The 25,340-nt window shown below is 46.4% G+C and overlaps 1 protein-coding gene across 2 annotated transcripts in view; it reads right to left on the bottom strand.

Moving 5' to 3' along the window:
* The window catches only part of WDR43 (WD repeat domain 43), a 118,459-nt gene that overhangs the window by 69,993 nt on the left and 23,126 nt on the right, over positions 1-25,340 (bottom strand). Inside the window, exons 4-5 of one of the 2 annotated variants that reach the window (XM_068132612.2) lie at positions 22,767-22,887; positions 925-1,061 (exon numbers count right to left, since the gene is read on the bottom strand). In XM_068132612.2, the coding sequence (XP_067988713.2) occupies positions 925-1,061; positions 22,767-22,887 (258 nt within the window). The remainder of the gene's footprint in view (positions 1-924; positions 1,062-22,766; positions 22,888-25,340) is intronic. The other variant, XM_068132621.2, reaches the window with a different exon arrangement.

Raw genomic sequence — 25,340 nt, 5'->3', positions numbered from 1 at the left:
TTTTCAACCGAGTCTAAAACAATGTTAGCGACTGTGAAAAATGAAATGATATATCGAATTTGATTTGAAAGAAAACTGTGTGAGAGAGGAAGACACCACGGGCCTACAAAACAGGCCTCAAAGCTATGCGAGTTAATAAAATGGTGGATATTTGTTTATATGAAGCCTCTCCCACAATGGGTGGAGCTATGGTTCCCAGAATGGGTGGAGCTTTGAGGTTTTGTCTTCTCTGCAAGAAGAACAAGAAGAACAAGAACAACAGCAGAGGGCACTCTATGACCAGCGTCTTGCGACGCGGCTAAAAATAGGGGCAATACCCCTGGCGCTCACCTGGTAGCATAAACAGTATACCACACTGACTAAAAGTATTTTAAACCAATTTCAGTGGTTGCTAGAAGACAGCGCAGCATGTGGAATCATACAAGCATTATCATAAGACATTAAGCAAACAAACACTTTAAGCGGGGGCACCCATCCACCACCCCCCCCCCTCCCCACCCCTCATAGAACCCTAAAGGGGAAGATTTTTCTAATGCCTTGAACAAACATTGGTACATCATGATTCATGAGTGATGAAGGTTGTGGTCAAGTTTCATCGAAATCATGTGTGTAGTTTCTGAGAAAAAAGCAAATTCCTATTTTGGGGGGGTAAACCTGGATCCACTTTGACCCCCGATAAAACCCCTTAGACCCCGATTTTTTTTAATGCCGTGAACAAACTTTAGTCACGTCACAACAAATATCATTTGTGCCAAGTTTGGTCGCAATCCCTTCAGCGGTTTCGGAGAAAAAATTGCAAGTGTTTACGGACAGACAACGTGCCATCGCATAAGCTCCCCGGAACCTTGTTCCAGGTGAGCTAAAAAGATTCTCAGTTTAGCAACGAAAGAATATGTTCCATTTTTCAAACCTTAAAGCACTCACCAAACATTGACAAATCGATCGTCCTCAGCACAAGAGATGAAGTACAATCCCGAAATGCCATCCAACGCTTCTGAGGAAGCCGGGGCATGTGTGGCGAAAGCCAACATAGTCACAGCAGTTGCATGACCAGTGAATGTCTGTGTAGGCACGAGGAAGAGTGGGACAAAGCATGATTTTAGAATTTGGCACCGATTTTTCTGTTAGTCCAATGAATATTTCAGTAATTCATGTATACCGACAGAAAAAATATACTAGCAGAGTATGTTGTGCCACAAACCCATTCTAAGTTGTACATTTTGCAGCATTAATCACCAGCTTCTGTTACATTAATTGCTTACATGAGTAAACTGCAATTAATAAATATTCTCATTTCATAACAATTTGAAGTTAACAAATTATGCCCTCCATATATGATGGATTTTTGGACTAGAGTAAACCCTAGTTTTACACGGGCGGTTACGTTCCCTCTCACTTACAAACTGACGTATCACGTACTAGAGCAGTTTACCTGACTCACCCTGACTCACGATGCAAAACGAGCAATCACGACTACTTATGATTTCTGCACATTTCTTTACCCTGTAGATATAGTGTGGTTGGTTACCTTCCTGGGAACCCATAACTATTATGTGGAGAACGAAGTTTGAAGATGGATTTAGGTACCTTGGGACATTTTCTTTAAAATGCGCTTCCACACCTGGCGAAACGATGGGAAACGGCCGATAGGGGGTGTTTTCCAAAATGGCCGCCATGAGAATATTCAAATTTCATATCGGTTTCACACCCATGGTGTCTATGCTAGGGTTATTTTGGGGGTTCTAAACCATCTGACATACAACTCCGAATGGTATTCAGAACTACCTTAAATCTTCATTTATTGACATCTCAAAGCTGACATACGAGATGTTTGCCAGGCTCTTAATCAGACGCTGGATGGAGAATGACACAATGAGCCCCGTGCTCACAGAAAAGTTTGGCATCATAAGGAAATGCGGAACAAAGTGAACAAAAACTCACCGTTGAAGAAATTATTGTCAATCCTGAATTCCAGAACCTGGTAGAGTCTGCCTTCCACGAGATCACTGAATCCATGTCCGAAATGGAAATGGACTGGCTGTCTTACATGGAGATGGTAGAGGTCCTCCGACTCAACTACCATTCTTTACGATGTCAAGATTGGGATGGATATCTCCAATCGCCGAGGTTGATGCAGCCATTGAACCACGGATGCAGAGCTATGACCAATTTGATCCTTCTAACAGCACTTTTCAGTCTCTTCAGTCTGGTAAAGTTGCCTCGCCTAACCTGGCTTGCGATTTCAAATCTGCCAAAGACGATGGTGAAAAGCTGGCATGACTTCTACAAGGAACGGATTATTTCTAATGAAAAGCCTTTGATGGAGCCCATCAAGAAGAACAGACGACTAAACTTCCTAAAATCCCGTCTTCATCTTTCACATCTTGGGACAGTAAGGGCATGGACATGGATAACAGATCAATGGTACGCATAATCAGAGTTGCCCAGCATTCAAAATTGGACGTGGAAACTGTGATGAAGTACCGTTTGCCAGAGATGCCGTTGGTGAATGGAAGGAACCAGGCGATCAGTTGTAAAATCAAAGCTTCAAGAGAAGATGTCTTTTACAGAAATCCAAAGCTCTCTTCCACAACCACAGTGAGCCATTATCGACAAGCGTTATATCTGGCATGCGGCAACACCCTCCAAAGAAGACAGAGAAATGCCTGATGGGCAAGCCACACACGTGGGGTGAATATGCACAGAAAATGTTAAATATGGCCTTTAAATATGGCTTCAATCAATGATCTTTCTGAATCTGGAAAATCCTCTCTATCTCTTTGCTGATGACTCCACTCTCTGCCACTCCATTCCTCATCCCTCAGATCGGCAGTCTGCAGGCTCCTCACTCTCTGCAGACCTGGACAAAATCAGACTGGTCAAACAAGTGGAACATGTCTTTCAATACTGACAAATCTCACACTCTCACTATGTCTCTCCAAAAAGACCGACTGGACAACCCTCCCATCTACTTTCTCAACAATCCTCTCCAAGAAGTTCTGTCACTCAAGCTTTTGGGTCTCACTATCTGCCATGACCTTTCCTGGGAAAACCACATTTCCAAGCTGGCCTCCAAAGCCAGTCGCCGAATGGGCATCATCCGTCGTGCGAAGTCCTTCCTTGGCACACCTGAGCTCCTCACCACATACAAGGCTTTCATCCGCAGCTCAATGGAATACTGTTCTCCCCTCAGGGCTGGTGCTCCTGCTTCACACCTACCTCAGCTTAACACTGTCGAAACCAAAGCTTTCAGAATCGATGAAATCTCCCGCGATGAAGCTAACTCCGAGGGCCTTTCACTCATTCACCGCAGGCAGGTAGGTGGTCTTTCTGTCTTCTACCGACTCCTCTCCGGCCTTGCTCCCCCAGGTCTGTGTTCTGTCCCCCAAATATTCCTACAGGTCGCACAAGATCTGCCAGCAACCCTCTCATGGTGAAACTGCCAAAATCAAGACTCTCTGCTCACCTTCACTCTTTCATTCCTATTTTCTCCCGCCTCTGGAACAAACTCCCTCACTCTCTTCAATCCCACTCCTCGCTCCAGGTCTTTAAAACAGCTGTTCACCACCATCTAAAACCTTGATCTTTTCTACCCCAGTTAATTCACCCCAGATCCACTTCTTTGAAATAAAAACATTTTCATCAAGGCTGGCAATAAGCTCTCCTCCACTCAAAGGTTCAGTGAATTCTTCAAAAATCCAAACAACAAAATTCGGATTAAATAATTCATCTTCAAGTAATTCCAACGTTTTGTCATCCCACATGAAGGTCAAGAGTTCATCTATACTCTTGGAGAGAAGATCTACAATCTGAGGACACAGACAGAGCTCCCCAAGTTTGAATGTCACCAGCATGAGGCCAATTCGAGAATGTTTCAGCACGAGGGCTAGGTGTTAGGGTGAGGAGCTGGGGCTAGGAGTTAGGGATCTATGTTTCTTTCACATTTTTCTACTTTTTCACATTTCTCCTTAATAATTGTAATTCTTGCTTGTTCTTTCTTTTTCTGTTTCTTCATCTATCTGTCCAAGGAGAAGTTAATTCTTGCAGAGATTTTTTTCTGGAAGGTTCAATTCTATCCAGGTCTATCTATCCCGAATTCTATCCAGGTTCCTCCTGATGTCTCAATCTTTGCTCTTTGCTTATTTGGGTTCCTTTTGATGACTCCAATGTAGTACTTGGTTTTCTGTTTCATTACCATGCACACATTCGCAGTCAGAAAGACCCGGACACAGTGATTCTCATCAACGCTGAAGATACTGATGTGGTAGTATTGGCCGCTCAGGTTTCCCACGAAATCGCTGCCCTGCTGTATTTGTACAAGAAGTGCAATGCCTATGGCTGCAATGGGCTGTGTATAGAAAAGGGATCCTCAAACTCCATATCTTCACTGGAGATGATTGTGTGTCTGGATTTTATGGTCATGGGAAAACATCAGTTTTTCCCCAGCCAATGGGATAAGCTCTCCCGAATCTCAATCCCTCTTGTCACAGCTTGGGAGTGACCTTTCAACTAACGAGATTCTTGTTCAGAATCGAGAGAATTTCACCGTTCACTATATCTATGGTGACAAGCAAGCACAGTCTATGGGGCAAGCATGTGTTAACAAGTGGAAAAAGATGAAATAGAAAGTGACATCCAGACTTTCACCAGACTCAGACTCCCTGCTGCTTCATATTTCGAGAGCCAATTATCAAGCGTGGTTTTTCAGGAACGATGCCAACCCTGACCCCACTCCTTCACCAATGGAGCATGGTTGGAAGAAAGATTCGTCCGACACAGTCGTTCCTGCTCCCCACTCTAAACTCATGATGCCTGAAGATCTTTCAGCTATTTTTCAGTGAACAAAACGTTTCTGACAAATGTCAGCAAAACAGATTGTTTCTTCTGCACATTCAGATGACACTGACATGGAGGTAACGGACGAGTTAACAACCGAGTTCGAACAGAGAACATTTTACAACAGATATGGACCATGTTGACATGAGATTGCTTAATCATGCGACTGGTACTGGTATTATAAGAATGTTGAAGTGATGAGATCTGCCCAAAAATGGGATATCGCCATTGTGGCCATTTTACGATTACGCTCCGAGACATCAATAAATGAATAATTGCTAATTTTTGCTGAATACCGTTGGGAGTTGTAAGTATGTCAGATGGATTTAGAACCCACCAAAATACCCAGAATAGACACCATGGGTGTGAAACCTATCAAAATCTGAAATTTGAATACTCTCATGGTGGCCATGTTGGAAAACGCCCCCCCTCCCCTTCCTTCCACCCCAGAGGCAATTATATCGAGAAGATAGAATAGAAGAACATTAGAGGGGATTAACTCAGGAATAATTTAACAGCTAAATTCACACCATTCAACCAATCCATAAATGGGGGATTAGGATAATATCCAGGGTCTGTACTGGAGAATATCCTGGAGCTAGGTTAACACCAAAATTGCACACAACTTAAAGTGTGTCAAGGGCCCAAACGCTCACACCACCTCAATGCTAATCCATCCCTCGATACCATTCAAAATAGATATTATGAGTCTTTTTCCAATTTCCGATTTATAAAGTGGGTAATTTTGCGATTAAAAGTCGAAATATTTTAATTCTTCACGATTAGCCATGCCGTCGCACCAGGAAGGAGACTGCAACTTCCGTATTGTTAATGGGTTACATCGAGATATGATTGAACTCAAATGGTAATCATTTTCGAATTTCTACAAATATGCCTCGTCGATGCATCCATGGTGGTTGTAGTAATAAAAATTGAGATGGTTTTCTGCTACACCAGTGGCCGAAAGATGTGAGGGTTGCCAGAAATGGGACGAGGTTTGTCCGAAATACCCGAGTGTGGATCGGGCCGAGAAAATGTTCAGTTTTGTGTTTGAAACATTTTACAGAGAACTGTTATGAAACAGAGATGGCTAGATCTTGTGGTTATCCCCCACGATTAAGTGGAAGAAACAACCATCGCTCAAAACTAACACCATCGCTGTTCAGCTGCCAGTACATGGACACGGGCGATGAGTGGTGATTCGGACACCTGTGTTGGTCTACCGGCAACCGATCTCACCTCTCTCGATGTGCTGACTAACATTGCCGCCACCTTGCCCAAGGCATATGAAGAGCTCAAAAACCATGGCTAACAATACCCTCAACACTCCAAAAACTAGAAAGAGCAATCAGAAATTGCAGACCCTCGGCCAGGATGTGTTTTCAGTGGTTTTTAAGGCTTTTGTGTTAAAACAAATATGGCGGCCGAACCACGTGACTGATGACATATTTTGTTTGTTTTTTTTCCTCCACCAATTTATCCCGAGATGACGCTCAAGACATTTCATCTTGATCGGATGAAGTTTTGTACTTGTCGAATTATGATGTCATAATAGAGGCTCCTATGACATCATCATGAACAGATTTTATTCCCCATGGAGAGTTCTTTACAACGGACTCAAAAGCAATACCCTCTCCTCAGGTGATGGTAATAAAACTACCCTTCAAATTAGACCGTGAGGAATGGTTTTCAATTGTTTTCAGAAGAAGAAAAAAAATTGTGTTTGCGTTCCCCTTTAAAGTCCCGGTGTGTACCCTGGTTAGAATAGGTACACCGTATCCCTGCGTGCCGTAAGAGGCGACTAAGAGGGTTGGCGTCAGGAAGGGCACCCGGCCATAAAAAACATTGCCTCAAAAAGAGAACCATGACAATTACAACTACATATGGGCAGGGTACAGCCCGAAGTGGAGATCGGTTTCTGAGGTTTGGGACATGGAATGTAGGGACAATGACAGGGAGATCATGAGAAGTGGTGAGAGTATTGATCAGAAGAAGAGTGGACATATGTTGTGTGCAAGAGACGAGATGGAAGGGAAGTGGTGTGAGAATGGTGAAGGGTAGGCAGGGACAGAAATACAAGTATGTGTGGCAAGGGTGCCCGGAGGGCGTGAATGGTGTTGGTGTCCTGTTTTCTGAGGAGTTTGTAGACAGTGTGGTGAGTGTGGTGAGTGTGACTAGAGTGAGTGATAGGTTGATGATGGTGAAAATTATGATTGGAAAGCTCTTGGTGAACGTCATCTCGAAATATGCTCCGCAGGTTGGTCGGAGCGATGAAGAGAAGGTCAAGTTCTGGTGTGCGATAAAGAAGCTGATGGAAAACGTGAAAGATGAGGAAGTTGTTGTGGTAGGAGGAGACCTAAATGGACATGTGGGCAGGAGTATGGACGGTTTTGAGGGAGTTCATGGGGGTTATGGATATGGTGCAAGAAATGGAGAAGGTGAAAGGATTTTGGAGTTTGCTGATGGAGCTGATTTGTTGAATTGTAATACTCAGTTCCAGAAAGAGGATAATAAGCTTGTTACATACATGTCAGGTGGGCCGACGACAACCGTTGACTACCTGATGGGGCGTAGGCGAGATAGGGGGCACCTCCGGGACACAAAGGTGATCCCGGGGGAGGAGCCTGTTTCACAGCACCACTTGGTTGTCTGCGACATAAGGGTGAAAGGTGCGAGGAGAGCTCGGCGGGTGAAGTACCATCCGAGAATGAAGGTGTGGAGGTTGAAAGGGGTGACAGTAAGGGAGGCATTAAAAGAGAGGCTGAGTATGGTAGAGGATGATGTGGTTGAGCTTGAACGTTGTTGGATGTCAATGAAAGATAGTCTGTTGGGAGCCGTTGGTGAGGTGTGTGGATGGACAAAAGGACCACCAAGGCACTCGGAAACATGGTGGTGGGATGAGGAAGTTGGAAAGAGGATTGACGAGAAGAGGAAGAAGTTCAAGGAGTGGCAGAAGGCGAAGGGTACGGGAGCAGAAAAAGCAGAGCATGAAAGTTATAAGGCAGCCAAGAAGGCTGCAAAGAAAGAGGTAGCAAAGGCGCAGGAGGCATGTAGGAAAATGTTCGGAGAAAGCTTGGATTCGGAAGAGGGTCAGGGAGCGGTATTCAGGATTGCAAAGCAGATAGCGAAAGAGAGGTGTGATGTGATGTGGGTGAGTTGCTTGAAGGATGAAGTGGGACAAATCGTTGTGGACCCAGATGGAATTAATGGAAGATGGAAAAGATACGTGGAAATGCTGTTGAATGCAGAGAATGAATGGGATGGCAACATAGAGAGTAACCCAGTTTTAGGACCGGCAGAGAAGATAACTGAGAAGGAAGTTGAGGAAGTGATAAAAGCAATGAAGAGTAGAAAAGCGGGAGGGCCGACGGGAGTTGTGGGAGATATGTTGAAGGCAGCAGGAAGTTGGGGTGTGAAGAGAATGACAGAGATCTGTAATCTGGTGGTGAAAGAAGGCCGCATTCCAGTGGCTTGGGAACTGAGTACCCTTGTCCCTCTATACAAGGGGAAAGGTGACCCTCTGGAGTGTGGCTCGTACCGAGCGATAAAGTTATTGGAGCATGGAATGAAGGTATTGGGAAGGGTGTTGGAGAGGAGGATAAGGAAGAAGGTGAAGATCGACGAAATGCAGTTTGGATTTATGCCAGGAAGGGGAACGACAGAGGCGCTCTTTATTGTGAGGCAGTTGCAGGAGAAGTATAGTGAAACCCCGATTTTACGCGCCCCGATTTAAGTGAATTCGGATATAACGCGATGATTCATTGGACCTTTTTTTTTTTTTGCTCTTTCCGGAACTTCTTCTGGAAATGGAACAAATTGCTAGAAAAAGAAAATATTTTTCTGTGAAAGATAAGCTTCACGCACGATCAAGACGAAAAGTCAAACTCAAGTTGCACGAGACCTCGGGATACCGGAATCAACACTTCGTGGCTGGAAATCGAGAAGAAAAGTTAAGTGCGTCACTTTGCAAAGTTGAAGAAGAAGCAGCACGAAAAGCCAAACGCCTGAAGACAGCCAAAGATGTCAGCCTCGGTGACTCCCTGTACGAGTGGTTTGTTCAAGCTCACTCAGAAGGCCTTCCAATGTCTGAATGGAGCAAAGAAGAGCTACACCAGTGGCACTCTGCCGACGACGAATGCCCAACATATGAGGACCTGACGGACGCCAAGATTGGCAGTAACGTAACTATAGCACCAGCGGAGGCAAGTGTACCGGTTCTCGAGCCACAAAAAGATGGTAATGAAGAGCCTCCAGCCCCACCCCCAAAAGTGTCTGAAGCCATAGAACACCTCGGGGCTAGCCTCTGTTGGCTGGAGACCCAGGAGGTGGACCACATAAAAATCCTCCAATTCAGAAGGATTCTATATTTCGCTCGCAGCCAGCGACATGCTACATTCAAGCAAGGAACGCTCGATCACTTTTTTAAGAAATAAACTGTAAATGATGATTGCTAATATTCTTGAATGTTTTTATTTGTGGTTTTCGGATGTTTTAGGATGTTAGGTCAACATTGGGTCAGTTTGAACGCTGATTTTCTTGAACCCCGATTTAGCGCGACCCACTTTTTTCGCGATGACATTTTATGGACCTCAACGATCGCGTTATAACGGGGCCACACTGTACATGGAGAAGAGGAAGAGGTTGTTTCTTGGGTTTGTTGATCTGGAGAAAGCATTCGACAGGGTTCCACGTGAAGTATTGACATGGGCATTGAGGAAGTTAGGAGTGGAGGAATGGTTGATCAGAGTAGTGATGGCAATGTACAAAAGAGCGCGCACAGCTGTAAGGACGAAGGACGGGAACAGTGGTGAGTTTGAGGTGAAGGTGGGAGTGCATCAGGGGTCGGTACTAAGTCCACTACTATTTGTAGCTGTGATGGAGGTGCTGGCTCAGAACGTAAAGAAGGGTTTACCGTGGGAGTTGTTGTATGCAGATGATCTGGTGTTGATTGCGGAAAGTATGGATGGACTGAAGGAAAAGATGAACAAGTGGAAGGAATGTATGGAGACAAAAGGTCTGAAGGTGAATATAGGAAAGACGAAGGTGATGGCAAGTGGTGAAGCATGTGGTGAGGTGGAAAGAACTGGGAAGTGGCCATGTGCTGTGTGCAGGAATGGTGTCGGAGTGAACTCCATTCAATGTACAATGTGCGCTGAGTGCGTTCATCAAAAATGTCGTGGTCTGAGAGGGTCATTAACCAGTGTCGCAGCTACATTCAAATGTAAGGTGTGCACAGAAGGAGCTGCAGATGGAGGAAATGTTGAGTTGGATCTTGGAGACGGCGTGAACCTGGAAGGTGTGAAAACATTTTGCTACATCGGAGACATGCTGAAGGAGAAGGTGGATCAGACTCGGCAATGGTTGCAAGAGTGAGATGTGCATGGAAGAAGTTTCGGGAACCGAGTGGCGTGCTGATGAGGAGGGGAGTGTCGTTGAAGCTGAAGGGAAAGGTGTATGCTGCATGTGTGAGAAGTGTTACGATTTACGGGAGCGAGACATGGGTAATGAACGTAGAGCAGCAACGAAGGCTGGAAAGGGTGGAAATGCGAATGGTTCGGTGGATGTGCAGAGTATCGTTGAGAGAGAGGAAGACAAATGATGAATTGCGAAAGATGATGGGAATCGAGCCTGTGATTGATGCTGTGAAGAGGAACAGGTTGAGATGGTTTGGTCTTGTGTTGAGGAAGGATGAAAGTGACTGGTTGAGAAGAGTGATGGAAATGAATGTAGAAGGAAGTAGAGGACGGGGAAGACCGAGAAAGACTTGGCTAAAGATGGTGGAAGAAGAAATGCGGGCAAGTGGGTTAACAAGGAGAGATGCAGAAAATAGGGCAAAATGGAGAAGATCGTCATGGGGACCGCAAGGCTAACCCCCGCTCTGGCAGGGAAAATGGCCTTAAAATGCATGTTGTTGTTGTTGTTGTTGTTGTTGTTGTATTGAAAGTAATCCAGCAGGAATGATGGCTTCCTGAAATGTTACAGTCCAACATTTAAATGTATTGGGACTAATATTTTAAGGCACTGAGGAAACACCTGCTCATAAAATATGAAATGTGGAGGCAAAATGTTCCCTTTGCTCATGAGGTCATGATATAACAAGACAGTTTGTTTGGTCCTTTGATACAGAACAAGCATTCTGAGTATTGCGCTGCAATACATGTCCCCTACCGGCAGTCTGCCGTCCGGAAAACTGTTGGGGAAATTACCAAAGTCTGGTGTTGGCTTCGCGGTTAGGGTGCCGGCTTGGGATCCGAGGATCCTGGGTTCGAATCCCGATCGATCGCTGAATTAACGCCAGGGGGGTTGACTCAGCCTGTCATCCTTCCGAGGTCGGCAAATTGAGTACCAGCTTGCTGGGATGAATGATCATGGTGTGTACCCCAGTTTAGAATAGGTAGACCGTATCCCTGCGCATCGTAAGAGCGTGACCAAGGGTTGGTGTCAGGAAGGGCATACGGCCATAAAAACATCGCCTCAAGCAGGGAACCATGATTGTCATGGGGCCCGCAAGGCTAACCCCTGCTCTAGCAGGGAAAATGGCCTTAAAACGATCATTCATTCATTCATATTCAAAGTGCCTTAACTTTGTCAAAAATGATCGAAACGTCATGAAGTTCGAACTTGATCTGTAACTTATCATGAGGAAACCATGTACCAAGTTTGAAATCATTAGCATTATGAGTTTAGAAAAAAAAGTCCGGAAAACTGTTCTTTGCGTGAGACAGACAGACAGACAGACTGACTGAGTGAGTGCAAACCTATAGTCCCCTTCGGTATACACCAGTAGAGGACTAATAAGATAAATTTAAGCCTCGTATGGCCAAGAAAAGAGAACCATACCATTAATAGCAACTTTAGATGTATCCATGGTGATTGCAATGGCTGTAAATAGGAATACAAGAAACTTTACCATAGCTCCTTATGCCCAATTGAAAAAGTGACACACGCATGCCCGCACGTTGCCCTGTGTGTTCATCCTGGGGCAGCTCGCACACCACTGATGCTGGCTTGCTGTAGTTTTATTTGCATCAGCACCAGTGCATCCAGTTTACTGCGAGCTCCTGGTCCAACACGCTGGACTCCGCACTCCACGCACAACTGTCACCGAGGCACTTATGCACTCCATCCAAACTCTGATCAAGCCAAAGCCAAAGCCAATCGAGACGAACTGAACTCATTTCCAACCTGCTTGCAGCACCAACTTCGGACTCAACGCACTCACTGCTCAGCTAAGGCAAGCTGCTAATGTTTTCTGCATGTACCTATGCACACAAACGCACACCTCAACCGAGATATACGAGGTCTCCTGCTTCATGGGGGCGATATTGTCCATCAGCCTCCTCTGACACTGCCTTTACAGGCTCAAGTATGTCACGATCCAACTCGATTGTCCTTCCACAGTTTGTAACACTCCACACACCCCAGGGCAATGAGTTCCCTTGTTTCCCCCCTCCCCCCAAACTCCCGAGGTGACATGCATTCGCATGTAATCACTCAAAACACAAGTGCCAAAGTGACCGAGTTAATTACTCACTCACTCATTCATTCATTTATTATTCAATGACGCAAATTTCACACAAGAGGATAAGGGCCTGTCAACATAAGCGGTAGTAACAAGATGGATAAGGTTGTGCTGTTTGTTAGTCACTTGGAAAGCGTTGACAAACAGGTGCCAAAATCTAGGCAGACAACATACACAGCAAGTTTAACAAGTACAGGGAAAGGCTCACCATGTCAATTTTTGCAGAATATCAATATAAATGCATTCAAGATAAACAAGTAGAACTGTTTGTATGTAGATACAGACACCTTAATATTGTCGCGCGGACCCTTCGGTTAAGACCAGGGACCGGGGATGGACCAGAACGGATTTACTGGAGGCGATGACCAAACACGGATTGTGCTATCAAACGCGGGAAGAGAGGAAGGGAAGAGGAAGAAGCGGGAGCGCTTAACTATGGAAGGGGAACGAATTCAAACGGGCACAAGATTTGCAGGGAATGGAAAATAATACAAGGGTGTATTTGCAATAAGGATCGGGACAGGGAAACGCGACGATAAATCTAATTCCTAAATTGGGATCCCACACACCAGACTCAACAACAGGACACAGGGATGAATGAACAAAAGAAACGTCGTGTAATGGTGATGTGGTGTGCGATCTTATCTGTCCGTCGGTTGCAGTGTAGCACTCCAAACTCCGGCGTGGAGGAACTCTCCGTCCGCCTCGCACGCTTCGCTAGGCCCGAGCCAACGCCCTCGCCGTTTGCACACGAGGTCCCGTTCACCACTCTAAGCTCCAGAAGCACCGAGCACAGCTCCAAGCACCATGAGCGAACCGTCAGCCCGATGAAGAGAAGCGCAGGGACCAACAGATCTCATACAGCGCCAATAGACCAGCGAAGAAGAACGGCCAAAGGGAAGAGAGGGCCAAAGGAGAGCAATTGCGACTGCATGCTATGAAAACCCAAGAGAGCTGCTGCTCCGAGCCAAGCGCGCGAATGTCATGCAGCGCCCCCTTTTATGGCCTGGCCTGTGACCTCTGTCTCGGCGCACCCTCCGTTTGGTCGAGTGCTTCCCACACCGGTACTGCTCGACCCCCTCCCTGCCCAGCCAACCGTCCTCCCTCGCGTGGCCCCCGGCCTTGCCACGAGGCCGTTCCAGGCCAGCTGAAGGTGGAGACGGCTGCGGCCGATGCGGCGGTGCCTCGAACTGGCCCCCTGCCCGTTTTCTTCCGAAGTCCTTGTCAGGGAAAGGAATTGAATTACTGTGTGCAATAAAGGGCCTATCTATGTGTCTACAGGTGTGCGTTGCCATAAGGGACAAAGGTTTGATCACCAGGTTTGACACACAACAACAACATGCATTTTAAGGCCATTTTCCCTGCTAGAGCGGGACTTAGCCTTGCGGTCCCCATGACAATCTTCTCCATTTTGCCCTATTTTCTGCATCTCTCCTTGTTAACCCCCTTGCCCGCATTTCTTCTTCCACCATCTTTAGCCAAGTCTTTCTCGGTCTTCCCCATCCTCGACTTCCTTCTACATTCATTTCCATCACTCTTCTCAACCAGTCACTTTCATCCTTCCTCAACACATGACCAAACCATCTCAACCTGTTCCTCGTCACAGCATCAATCACAGGCTCGATTCCCATCATCTTTCGCAATTCATCATTTGTCTTCCTCTCTCTCAATGATACTCCGCACATCCACCGAACCATTCGCATTTCCACCCTTTCCAGCCTTTGTTGCTGCTCTATGTTCATTACCCATGTCTCGCTCCCATAAATCATAACACTTCTCACACATGCAGCATACACCTTTCCCTTCAGCTTCAATGACACTCCCCTCCTCATCAGCACGCCACTCAGTTCCCGAAACTTCTTCCATGTACATCGCACTCTTGCAACCGTTCCCGAGTCTGATCCACCTTCTCCATTCAGCATGTCTCCGAGGTAGCAAAATGTTTTCACACCTTCCAGTTTCACGCCGTCTCCAAGATCCAACTCAACATTTCCTCCATCTGCAGCTCCCTCTGTGCACACCTTACATTTGAATGTAGCTGCCACACTGGTTAATGACCCTCTCAGACCACTCGGAGCGATGAAGAGAAGGGCAAGTTCTGGTGTGCGATAGAGAAGCTGATGGAAAACGTGAAAGATGAGGAAGTTGTTGTGGTAGGAGGAGACCTAAATGGACATGAGGGAAGGAGTATGGATGGTTTTGAGGGAGTTCATGGGGGTTACGGATATGGTGTGAGAAATGGAGAAGGTGAAAGGATTTTGGAGATTGCTGATGGAGCTGATTTGTTGATTTGTAATACTCAGTTCCAGAAAGAGGATAATAAGCTTGTTACATACACTTCAGGTGGGTCGACGACAACCGTTGACTACCTGATGGTGCGTAGGCGAGATAGGGGGCACCTCCGGGACACAAAGGTGATCCTGGGGGAGGAGGCTGTTTCACAGCACCACTTGGTTGTCTGCGACTTAAGGGTGAAAGGTGCGAGGAGAGCTCGGCGGGTGAAGTACCAACCGAGAATGAAGGTGTGAAGGTTGAAAGAGCTGACAGTAAGGGAGGCATTAAAAGAGAGGCTGAGTAGGGTAGAGGATGATGTGTGGTTGAGCTTGAAAGTGGTTGGATGTCAATGAAAGCGAGTCTGTTGGGAGCCGTTGGTGAGGTATGTGGATGGACAAAAGGACCACCGAGGCACTCGGAAACATGGTGGTGGGATGACGAAGTTGGAAAGAGGATTGACGAGAAGAGAAAGAAGTTCAAGTAGTGGCAGAAGACGAAGGGTACGGGAGCAGAAACAGCAGAGGATGAAAGTTATAAGGCAGCCAAGAAGGCTGCAAAGAAAGAGGTAGCAAAGGCGCAGGAGGCATGTAGGAAAATGTTCGGAGAACGCTTGGATTCGGAAGAGGGTCAGAGAGCAGTATTCAGGATGGCAAAGCAGATGGCGAAAGAGAGGTGTGATGTGATGGGGGTGAGTTGCTTGAAGGATGAAGTGGGACAAATCGTTGTGGACCCAGATGGAATTAAAGGAAGATGGAAAAGATATATGGAAATGCTGTTGAATACAGAGAATGAATGGGATGGCAATATAGAGAGTAACCCAGTTTTAGGACCGGCAGAGAAGATAACTGAGAAGGAAGTTGAGGAAGCGATAAAAGCAATGAAGAGTAGAAAAGCGGGAGGGCCGACGGGAGTTGTGGGAGATATGTTGAAGGCAGCAGGAAGTTGGGGTGTGAAGAGAATGACAGAGATCTGTAATCTGGCAGTGAAAGAAGGCCGCATTGCAGTGGATTGGGAACTGAGTACCCTCGTCCCTCTATACAAGGGGAAAGGTGACCCTCTAGAGTCTAGAGTGTGGCTCGTACCGAGCGATAAAGTTATTGGAGCATGGACTGAAGGTATTGGAAAGGGTGTTGGAGAGGAGGATAAGGAAGAAAGTGAAGATCGACGAAATGCAGTTTGGATTTATGCCAGGAAGAGGAATGACAGACGCGCTTTTTATTGTGAGGCAGTTGCAGGAGAAGTACATGGAGAAGAGGAAGAAGTTGTTTCTTGGGTTTGTTGATCTGGAGAAAGCATTTGATAGGGTTCCACGCAAAGTATTGACAAGGGCAATGAGGAAGTTAGGAGTGGAGGAATGGTTGATCAGAGTAGTGATGGCAATGTACAAAAGAGCGTGCACAGCTGTAAGGACGAAGGACGGGAACAGTGGTGAGTTTGAGGTGAAGGTGGGAGTGCATCAGGGGTCGGTACTAAGTCCACTACTATTTGTAGCTGTGATGGTGCTGCTGGCTCAGAACGTAAAGGAGGGTTTACCGTGGGAGTTGTTGTATGCAGATGATCTGGTGTTGATTGCGGAAAGTATGGATGGACTGAAGGAAAAGATGAACAAGTGGAAGGAATGTATGGAGACAAAAGGTCTGAAGGTGAATATCGGAAAGACGAAGGTGATGGCAAGTGGTAAAGCATGTGGTGAGGTGGAAAGAACTGGGAAGTGGCCCTGTGCTATGTGCAGGAAGGGTGTCGGAGTGAACTCCATTCAATGTACAATGTGCGCTGAGTGGGTTTATCAAAAATGTAGTGGTCTGAGAGGGTCATTAACCAGTGTGGCAGCTACATTCAAATGTAAGGTGTGCACAGAGGGAGCTGCAGGAGGAGGAAATGTTGAGTTGGATCTTGGAGACGGCGTGAAGCTGGAAGGTGTGAAAACATTTTGCTACCTCGGAGACATGCTGAATGGAGAAGATGGATCAGACTCGGCAACGGTTGCTAGAGTGAGATGTGCATGGAAGAAGTGTCGGGAACTGAGTGGCGTGCTGATGAGGAGGGGAGTGTCATTGAAGCTGAAGGGAAAGGTGTATGCTGTATGTGAGAAGTGTTATGATTTATGGGAGCGAGACATGGGTAATGAACGTCGAGCAGCAACGAAGGTTGGAAAGGGTGGAAATGCGAATGGTTCGATGGATGTGCGGAGTATCATTGAGAGAGAGGAAGGGAAATGATGGGAATAGAGCCTGTGATTGATGTTGTGAAGAGGAACAGGTTGAGATGGTTTGGTCATGTGTTGAGGAAGGATGAAAGTGACTGGTTGAGAAGAGTGATGGAAATTAATGTAGAAGGAAGTAGCGGACGGGGAAGACCGAGAAAGACTTGGCCAAAGATGGTGGAAGAAGAAATGCGGGCAAGGGGGTTAACAAGGAGAGATGCAGAAAATAGGGCAAGATGGAGAAGATTGTCATGGGGACCGCAAGGCTAACCCCCGCTCTAGCAGGGAAAATGGCCTTAAAATGCATGTTGTGTTGTTGTTGTTTGTCAGACCACTACATTTTTGATGAACCCACTCAGCGCACATTGTACATTGAATGGAGTTCACTCCGACACCCTTCCTGCACACAGCACATGGCCACTTCCCAGTTCTTTCCACCTCACCACATGCTTTACCACTTGCCATCACCTTCGTCTTTCCTATATTCACCTTCAGACCTTTTGTCTCCATACATTCCTTCCACTTGTTCATCTTCTCCTTCAGTCCATCCATACTTTCTGCAATCAACACCAGATCATATGCATACAACAACTGCCACGGCTAAACCCTCCTTTACGTTCCGAGCCAGGACCTCCATCACAGCTACAAATAGTAGTGGACTTAGTACCCGACCCCTGATGCACTCCCACCTTCACCTCAAACTCACCAGTTCCCGTCCTTCGTCCTTACAGCTGTGCGCGCTCTTTTGTACATTGCCATCACTACTCTGATCAACCATTCCTCCCCTCCTAACTTCCTCAATGCCCATGTCAATACTTCGCGTGGAACCCTATCGAATGCTTTCTCCAGATCAACAACCCCAAGAAACAACTTCTTCCTCTTCTCCATGTCCTTCTCCTGCAACTGCCTCACAATAAAGAGCGCGTCTGTCGTTCCTCTTCCTGGCATAAATCCAAACTGCATTTCATCGATCTTCACCTTCTTCCTTATCCTCCTCTCCAACACCCTTTCCAATACCTTCATTCCATGCTCCAATAACTTTATCGCTCGGTACGAGCCACACTCCAGAGGGTCACCTTTCCCCTTGTTTCGAGGGAAGAGGGTACTCAGTTCCCAATCCACTGGAATGCGGCCTTCTTTCACCACCAGATTACAGATCTCTGTCATTCTCTTCACAACCCAGCTTCCTGCTGCCTTCAACATATCTCCCACAACTCCCGTCGGCCCTCCCGCTTTTCTACTCAACATTGCTTTTGTCGCTTCCTCAACTTTCTTCTCAGTTATCTTCTCTGGCGGTCCGAAAACTGGGTTACTCTCCATGTTGCCATCCCATTCATTCTCTGTATTCAACAGCATTTCCATATGTCTTTTCCATCTTCCTTTAATTCCATCTGGGTCAACAAACGATTTGTCCCACTTCATCCTTCAAGCAACTCACCCCCATCACATCACACCTGTCTTTCGCTATCTGCTTTGCAATCCTGAATACCGCTCTCTGACCCTCTTCCGAATCCAAGCTTTCTCCAAACATTTTCCAACATGCCTCCTGCGCCTTTGCTACCTCTTTCTTTGCAGCCTTCTTGGCTGCCTTATAACTTTCATGCTCTGCTTTTTCTGCTCCCGTACCCTTAGCCTTTTGCCACTCCTTGAACGTCTTCCTCTTCTCGTCAATCCTCTTTCCAACTTCCTCATCCCACCACCATGTTTCCGAGTGCCTCTGTGGTCCTTTTGTCCATCCACATACCTCACCAACGGCTCCCAACAGACTATCTTTCATTTACATCCAACCACTTTCAAGCTCAACCACATCATCCGCTACCCTACTCAGCCTCTCTTTTAATGCCTCCCTTACTGTCAACTCTTTCAACCTCCACACCTTCATTCTCGGTTGGTACTTCACCCGCCCGAGCTCTCCTCGCACCTTTCACCCTTAAGTCGCAGACAACCAAGTGGTGCTGTGAAACAGCCTCCTCACCCCCGGGATCACCTTTGTGTCCCGGAGGTGCCCCCTATCTCACCTACGCACCATCAGGTCGTCAACGGTTGTCGTCGACCCACCTGACGTGTATGTAACAAGCTTATTATCCTCTTTCTGGAACTGAGTATTACAAATCAACAAATCAGCTCCATCAGCAAACTCCAAAATCCTTTCACCTTCTGCATTTCTCACATATCCGTAACCCCCATGAACTCCCTCAAAACCATCCATACTCCTTCCCACATGTCCATTTAGGTCTCCTCCTACCACAACAACTTCCTCATCTTTCACGTTTTCCATCAGCTTCTCTATCGCACACCAGAACTTGTCCTCTCCATCGCTCCGATCAACCTGCGGAGCATATCCCGAGATGACGTTCACCAAGAGCTTTCCAATCATCATTTTCACCATCATCAACCTATCACTCACTCTAGTCACACTCACCACACTGTCTACAAACCCCTCAGAAAACAGGACACCAACACCATTCACGCCCTCCGGGCACCCTTGCCACACAAACTTGTATTTCTGTCCCTGCCTACCCTTCACCATTCTCACACCACTTCCCTTCCATCTCGTCTCTTGCACACAACATATGTCCACTCTTCTTCTGATCAATACTTCCACCACTTCTCCTGATCTCCCTGTCATTGTCCCTACATTCCATTTTTTTTTGTTTTTGTTTTTTGTATACTGAATCGAGGCTCGTGAAAGAGCTGACATTTACAAAACCTTCGAAACCGATCTCCACTTTGGGCTGTACCCTGCCCATATGTAGTTGTAATTGTCATGGTTCTCTTTTTTGAGGCAATGTTTTTATGGCCGGATGCCCTTCCTGACGCCAACCCTCTTAGTCGCCTCTTACGACACGCAGGGATACGGTGTACCTATTCTAATCCAGGGTACACACCGGGAAGGTTTTACACACAAGGGCTGTTATCTTTAATCCCTACAACTACCTAGCACACGAACATCCTGGTATGTTCACAGGTATACTCCTTAGCCGACAAACCGGACTAAACACACAGAACTTATTACAGGTAGATTCCCTATCGCGACAGACGAAGCATGTTACCTATTCAGATCTACCTGACTCTAGATATTCCTTTACCCCACCGACATAACAATATATCGTTACGTTTGTGGGGATAGGTATTGAAATACCTTAGTCGAGATAGGATTGTATAGATTACCATGCTCCGAATGTCATGAAAGAACATCTTTAAGTAAATAAGTCAGCTCCGTGTGTTTGGATTAAGTGTGATGTGTGGCCATACGGAGGGGGGCTCTTGTGCTATGTAGCTCAGGGAGCAAGAATAATCCCCCCGTCTGTCCGACCTCTTCTGATCTGACCTTTGTGGTTATAATAAATCAGCCTGCGATAAGGCGAGGGTTGTCAGGAAACAAACTCAGGCACATGACAACACTGACAAGACCGACAAAAACCCATCACATTTGCCGATCAGCAAGGGAACACCGCCCCCGAATGTTCTCGATGGGCGTCAGGAAAAGCCATGAGGCCCCACCCAGAAAGGAACGATTGGTCATGGCGATGGACTGAAGTGGCGGGGCGTGGGGATTGGTTAGAGTGTGACGCCATCGTGGAACATTCGAGCGCTAGAGCAAAAAGGGACACGTCCTGCCATTTTCTCTCTCTGGTTCCAGCGTTCGTGCCGAGCGGTCGCATTTCCCTCTCTCTCGTGCTGGATTGACGCAAGCGGGCACGCCATAGTTTTCTCTCTCTCTGATCCTTTGGTGCAAGCGGTCACACCATTGTTCTCTCTCTCCCTGGGCCATTGGAGGAGGGATTTCGGCTGCCTTGCGCGGACCCAGACCGGCTGGCTGCAGTGAGACTTCACGCCATCAGGCGTTTTCCCGCGCAGGTCCTGGGACCCAGTCGAAGACCATCAGGGTCCGATGACCATTTGAGGACACCAGGAAGTACCGGTCAACGCACCACACCACACTTTACTTTATCATTCCCTGTGTCTGTACACGAGTCCCGGTGTGTACCCCGGTTTAGAATAGGTACACCGTATCCCAGCGCATCGTAAGAGGCGACTAAAAGGGTTGGCGTCAGGAAGGGCATCCAGCCATAAAAAAAACCATTGCCTCAAAAAGGGAACCATGACAATTACAACAACATTTGGGAAGGGTACAGCCCGAAGTACCCCGTGTGGGACCCCACTCCCTCTCGTCAAAACTCAAGGTGGGGAACCCGATCGAAGAAAGGGTGGAAATCACTCCATTTATGATGACGAAACATCTGATGCCCCACGTGGAGATTGGTTTCTGAGGTTTGGGACATGGGCTGAAGGGACAATGACAGGCAGATCTCCGCTGATCAGCAGAAGTGGTGAAAGTATTTAAATCTCACACTTTAATCCACTGGAAATGAAATGGAGTCCTGACAAATCTCACACTCTTACAATGTCTTTCCGAAAAGATCGACTGGACAACCCTCCCATCTACTTTCTCAACAATCCTCTCCAAGAAGTTCTGTCGCTCAAGCTTTTGGGTCTCACTATCTGCCATGATCTTTCTTGGGAAAAGCACATTTCCAAGCTGGCCTCCAAAGCCAGTTGCCGACTGAGCATCCTCCGCTGTGCGAAGTCCTTCCTTGGCACACCAGAGCTCCTCACCACATACAAGGCTTTCATCCGCAGCTCAATGGAATACCAAATCTCCCCAATGGAATACTGGGCCGGTGCTCCTGCCTCACACCTAGCTCGGCTTCACGCTGTTGAAACCAAAGCTTTCAGAATCATTGGAATCTCCCGCGATGAAGCTATCTCTGAGAGCCTTTCACTCACTCACCGCAGGCAGGTAGGTGGTCTTTCTGTCTTCTACCAACTCCTCTCCGGCCTTGCTCCCCCAGCTCTCTCTGTGCTCTGTCCCCCAAATAGTCCTTCAGGTCGCACAACATCTGCCAGCAACCCTCTGATGGTTAAACTGCCAAAATCTCAGCTCTCTGCTCACCTTCACTCTTTCATTCCTCTTTTCTCCCACCTCTGGAACAAACTCCCACACTCCCTTCAATCCCACTCCTCCCTCCAGGTCTTTAAAACAGCTGTTCACCACCATCTCTTATCTTCCCCCATCCAAAACCTTGATCTTTTCTACCCCCACTAATTCACCCCAGATCCACCTTGTTTGAAATTCCAACTTCTTTCCTGGAAGTCCTGGCAGTGTCCATATGTTTTATACCTCTCCACCCCCCCCCCCCCCCTTCCCATGCCTCCTCCCCCAAAGCCCTCTCCCTCCCACAGATCTCTCGATGTCTCCATGTCTCTCGGTCCCTGCTCTCAAATGTTGTGTTTGTGTCCTTCCCCCTCTCTCCCCATCTTGTCTACCGCTCCCGATGTTATATGTTTTATGTGTCGGTTTGTCTTTCTGTGTGATTAATGTTCGCTCTTTCACGAGCCTCGATCTTGTATACAAAAAAAAAAAAAAAAGTGCACTGTGTATTCTGCTGCTTCTTCTTCATTGTACAAAGTGTTAATAAACCAATCTGTTCTTCCTTTCTTCTTAATCCGACAGTATTAGTGATTTCTTCCATTGGGTAAACGTGGCACGATTCGGAACCGCTCGGATCGGGTTTAGTACCTGTTAACAGCCCGGATCACGGCTCGCTATCGCTCGGCGTTTCCACCTAAAACCGTGGTTCGGGCGGGGTTATTTCCTTGCTTCCTGGGAGGCGCTGGTAATTAGGTAATAGGAATAATTCGGCCTACCACCTATTCAGCGCTGACCGGAAGGAACGTAACAGCTCCGGATCACGTCGGCTCGTAAAAGACAAGGGGATTAATCCCCCCTTGGTAAGGGGAAGGCCGACGTTTGAGATCCGCAATACATACGCATCTAAGTACGTCGATTTAATAAAAATTAAAATAGATAAATAAAATAACTCCCCTCTACACCCCCTTCATCATCTCCCAAACCACTCAACTTACCTGCAACAATGACTTGCTTGCAATGTCCCATACTTTTATAGAACGTCCAGCAGAGAGCAAGAATTGCCCATCGGGACTTATACACAGAGCTGTTACGCTGCTTTTATCGCCTTTCCACTTACTGTAAAACAAACAAAAACAACAGTGTTCAAGAAGGGTGAACTACCAAACGGAGCAATAATTATTTTCAACAAACCCAGCCAACATATACAGCATTATACTATATCGGATTAAAACAAAACAAGGAAAAGTGAACCGAGTGACAAAATGGAGATTATAAAAAATGACATCCAGAAAAGTACGAAGTTCCAAACAGATGTATCTTTTTGCAATTTCAGCTCGGCCATGAAGTAAAATTTGTTGTAGGACCTCTTGCTGACTCCTCCAAGAGCTGAGATCAAATATGTATACAAAAACTAGAACAATGCGACAGTGTCGCTAATATTCCTCCGCATAGTCCCACAACGAGTGGATGCAATCACTGCATATGTATGGGTATGGGATCACGTTTGTGAAGTTTCACATTGATCAGATACGGTTCGTTTTTCTATCCAAGATGGCTGCCAAACCACATGACCGATGACAATTTTCAGACTATATGCAACAATGCTGTTGGAAGATATTTGTAAAATTTCGCATCAATAGGGTGGGCGGTTTCAGATATAATTATTTAATATTTCCCTTCAATGCAATATGGCTGCCAAACCATGTGACTTATGATGTCATAAATTTAATATTTCAATAGAAATGGGTCATAGATCATGTGCATGCAATTTCAGATTTTTAGGATAAGGATTTCGATTAAAAGATTTTTGGCTGGTATACCACTTCACCAATGATATCATTATCATGCTTTTGTTCCCCATTGGGAGTACATGACAATGTGCCAAGTTTCAAATTTTTTCATTCAGCAGTTTCCGAGAAATAATTTTTTAATTCTTTGCTTATAATCCAAGATGGCTGCCATACCAAGTGACCTATGATGTCACAATTATCACAAAAACATTCTGCATGGGTGCCACTCCTACCCTGAAAGTTTTGTCTCAATCGGACATATGGTCCCGTTCCATCGCCTCCCTTACCTCAAACGGCTACACAGCTGACTCCGCACATGAAAAAGCTGAATGCCTCAATTCTGTGTTTGCCTCTAAATCTTGTGTCCCAAACCCATCCCTCTCTGTACCCACCATACCCAGTCATACCCAGCTTTTCCTGGACTCTGTGTCCTTCTCTCCTGACAAGGTGGAGAAGTTTCTGTCAATCCTCGACTCTGATTCTGCAACTGGACCAGACGGCATCAGCCCACAGGTCCTAAAATCCTGCTCTGCCACTCTTTCACACCCTCTCTCTGTTCTCTTCACCCTCTCTTTTTGCTGAAGGTCATCTGCCATCTGCTTGGAAATTAGCCAACATTACCGCTTTACACAAAAAAGATGCTAAAACAGATCCTTGCAACGACAGACCAATCAGTCTGCTCCCAATAATCAGCAAGGTATGGAATCAATCATCGCTTCTGACATCAAATCCTTCCTCTTCTCCAATGACTTGATCACGGATCATCAATTTGGATTCAGACCAGGTCATTCTACTCTGGACATGCTGCTTCTGCTGTCTCAACAATGAATGGAGGTCCTCAATGCCAAACAGGAAATCAGAGCCGTCTCCCTTGACATATCACGTGCCTTCGATACGGTCTGGCACTGCTCACCAAACTCTCCTCTTATGGTATCCATGGAAACATCCACGCATGGCTTGCGGACTTCCTCACCGGTCGGTCAACGTGTGGCCCTGAATGGAATTCTCTAATCTCCCCTTCCTATTCAGGCTGGAGTTCCTCAAGGCAGTGTTCTGGGCCCTGTGCTTATTCTGGTCTTCATCAATGATCTCTCTGACTCTGGAAAATCCTCTCTATCTTTTTGCTGACGACTCCATTCTCTGCCAATGCATATCTCAACCCTCAGATCGGCAGGCAGCAGCCTCTTCACTCTCTGCAGACCTGGTCAATATCGCAAACTGGTCAGACAAGTGGAACATGTCATTCAATCCTGACAAATCTCACACTCCCATTTTGTCTCTCTGGAAAGACCGTCTGGACAACCCTCCCGGCTACTTTCTGAACAATCCTCTTGAAGAAGTTCTGTCACTTAAGCTTTTGGGTCTCACTATCCTGCCATGATCTTTCCTGGGAAACCACATCACCAAGCTGGCCTCCAAAGCCAGTCGCCGACGGGAATTCACTGATTTCATATTATTATATATATATTTTTTTTTTCGCCGATTTCTATTTTTCATATTATATATTTACATATCATTTTTATCAGATTCGCCAATAAAAATTCTCCATCGTGCGAAGTCCTTTCTGGGCACTTCTGAGCTGCTCACCACATACAAAGCTTTCATCCACAGCTCAATGGAATACAGCTCTCCCCTCTGGGCTGGTGCTCCTGCTTCACACCTAGCTCGACTTCAAGCGGTTGAAACCAAAGCTTTCAGAATCATTGGACTCTCCCACGATGGATGACTTTTTTCTTTCTTCTTTCTTTCTCTTTCTCTTTCTCTTTCTCTTTCTCTGTG

The sequence above is a fragment of the Myxine glutinosa genome, chromosome 1 (genome assembly GCF_964187855.1).
Source record: "Myxine glutinosa chromosome 1, kmMyxGlut1.1, whole genome shotgun sequence".
NCBI lineage: Eukaryota > Metazoa > Chordata > Myxini > Myxiniformes > Myxinidae > Myxine > Myxine glutinosa.
The sequence above is the reverse complement of the archived record's forward strand: the minus strand, read 5'-3'. Positions and strand labels throughout refer to the sequence as shown.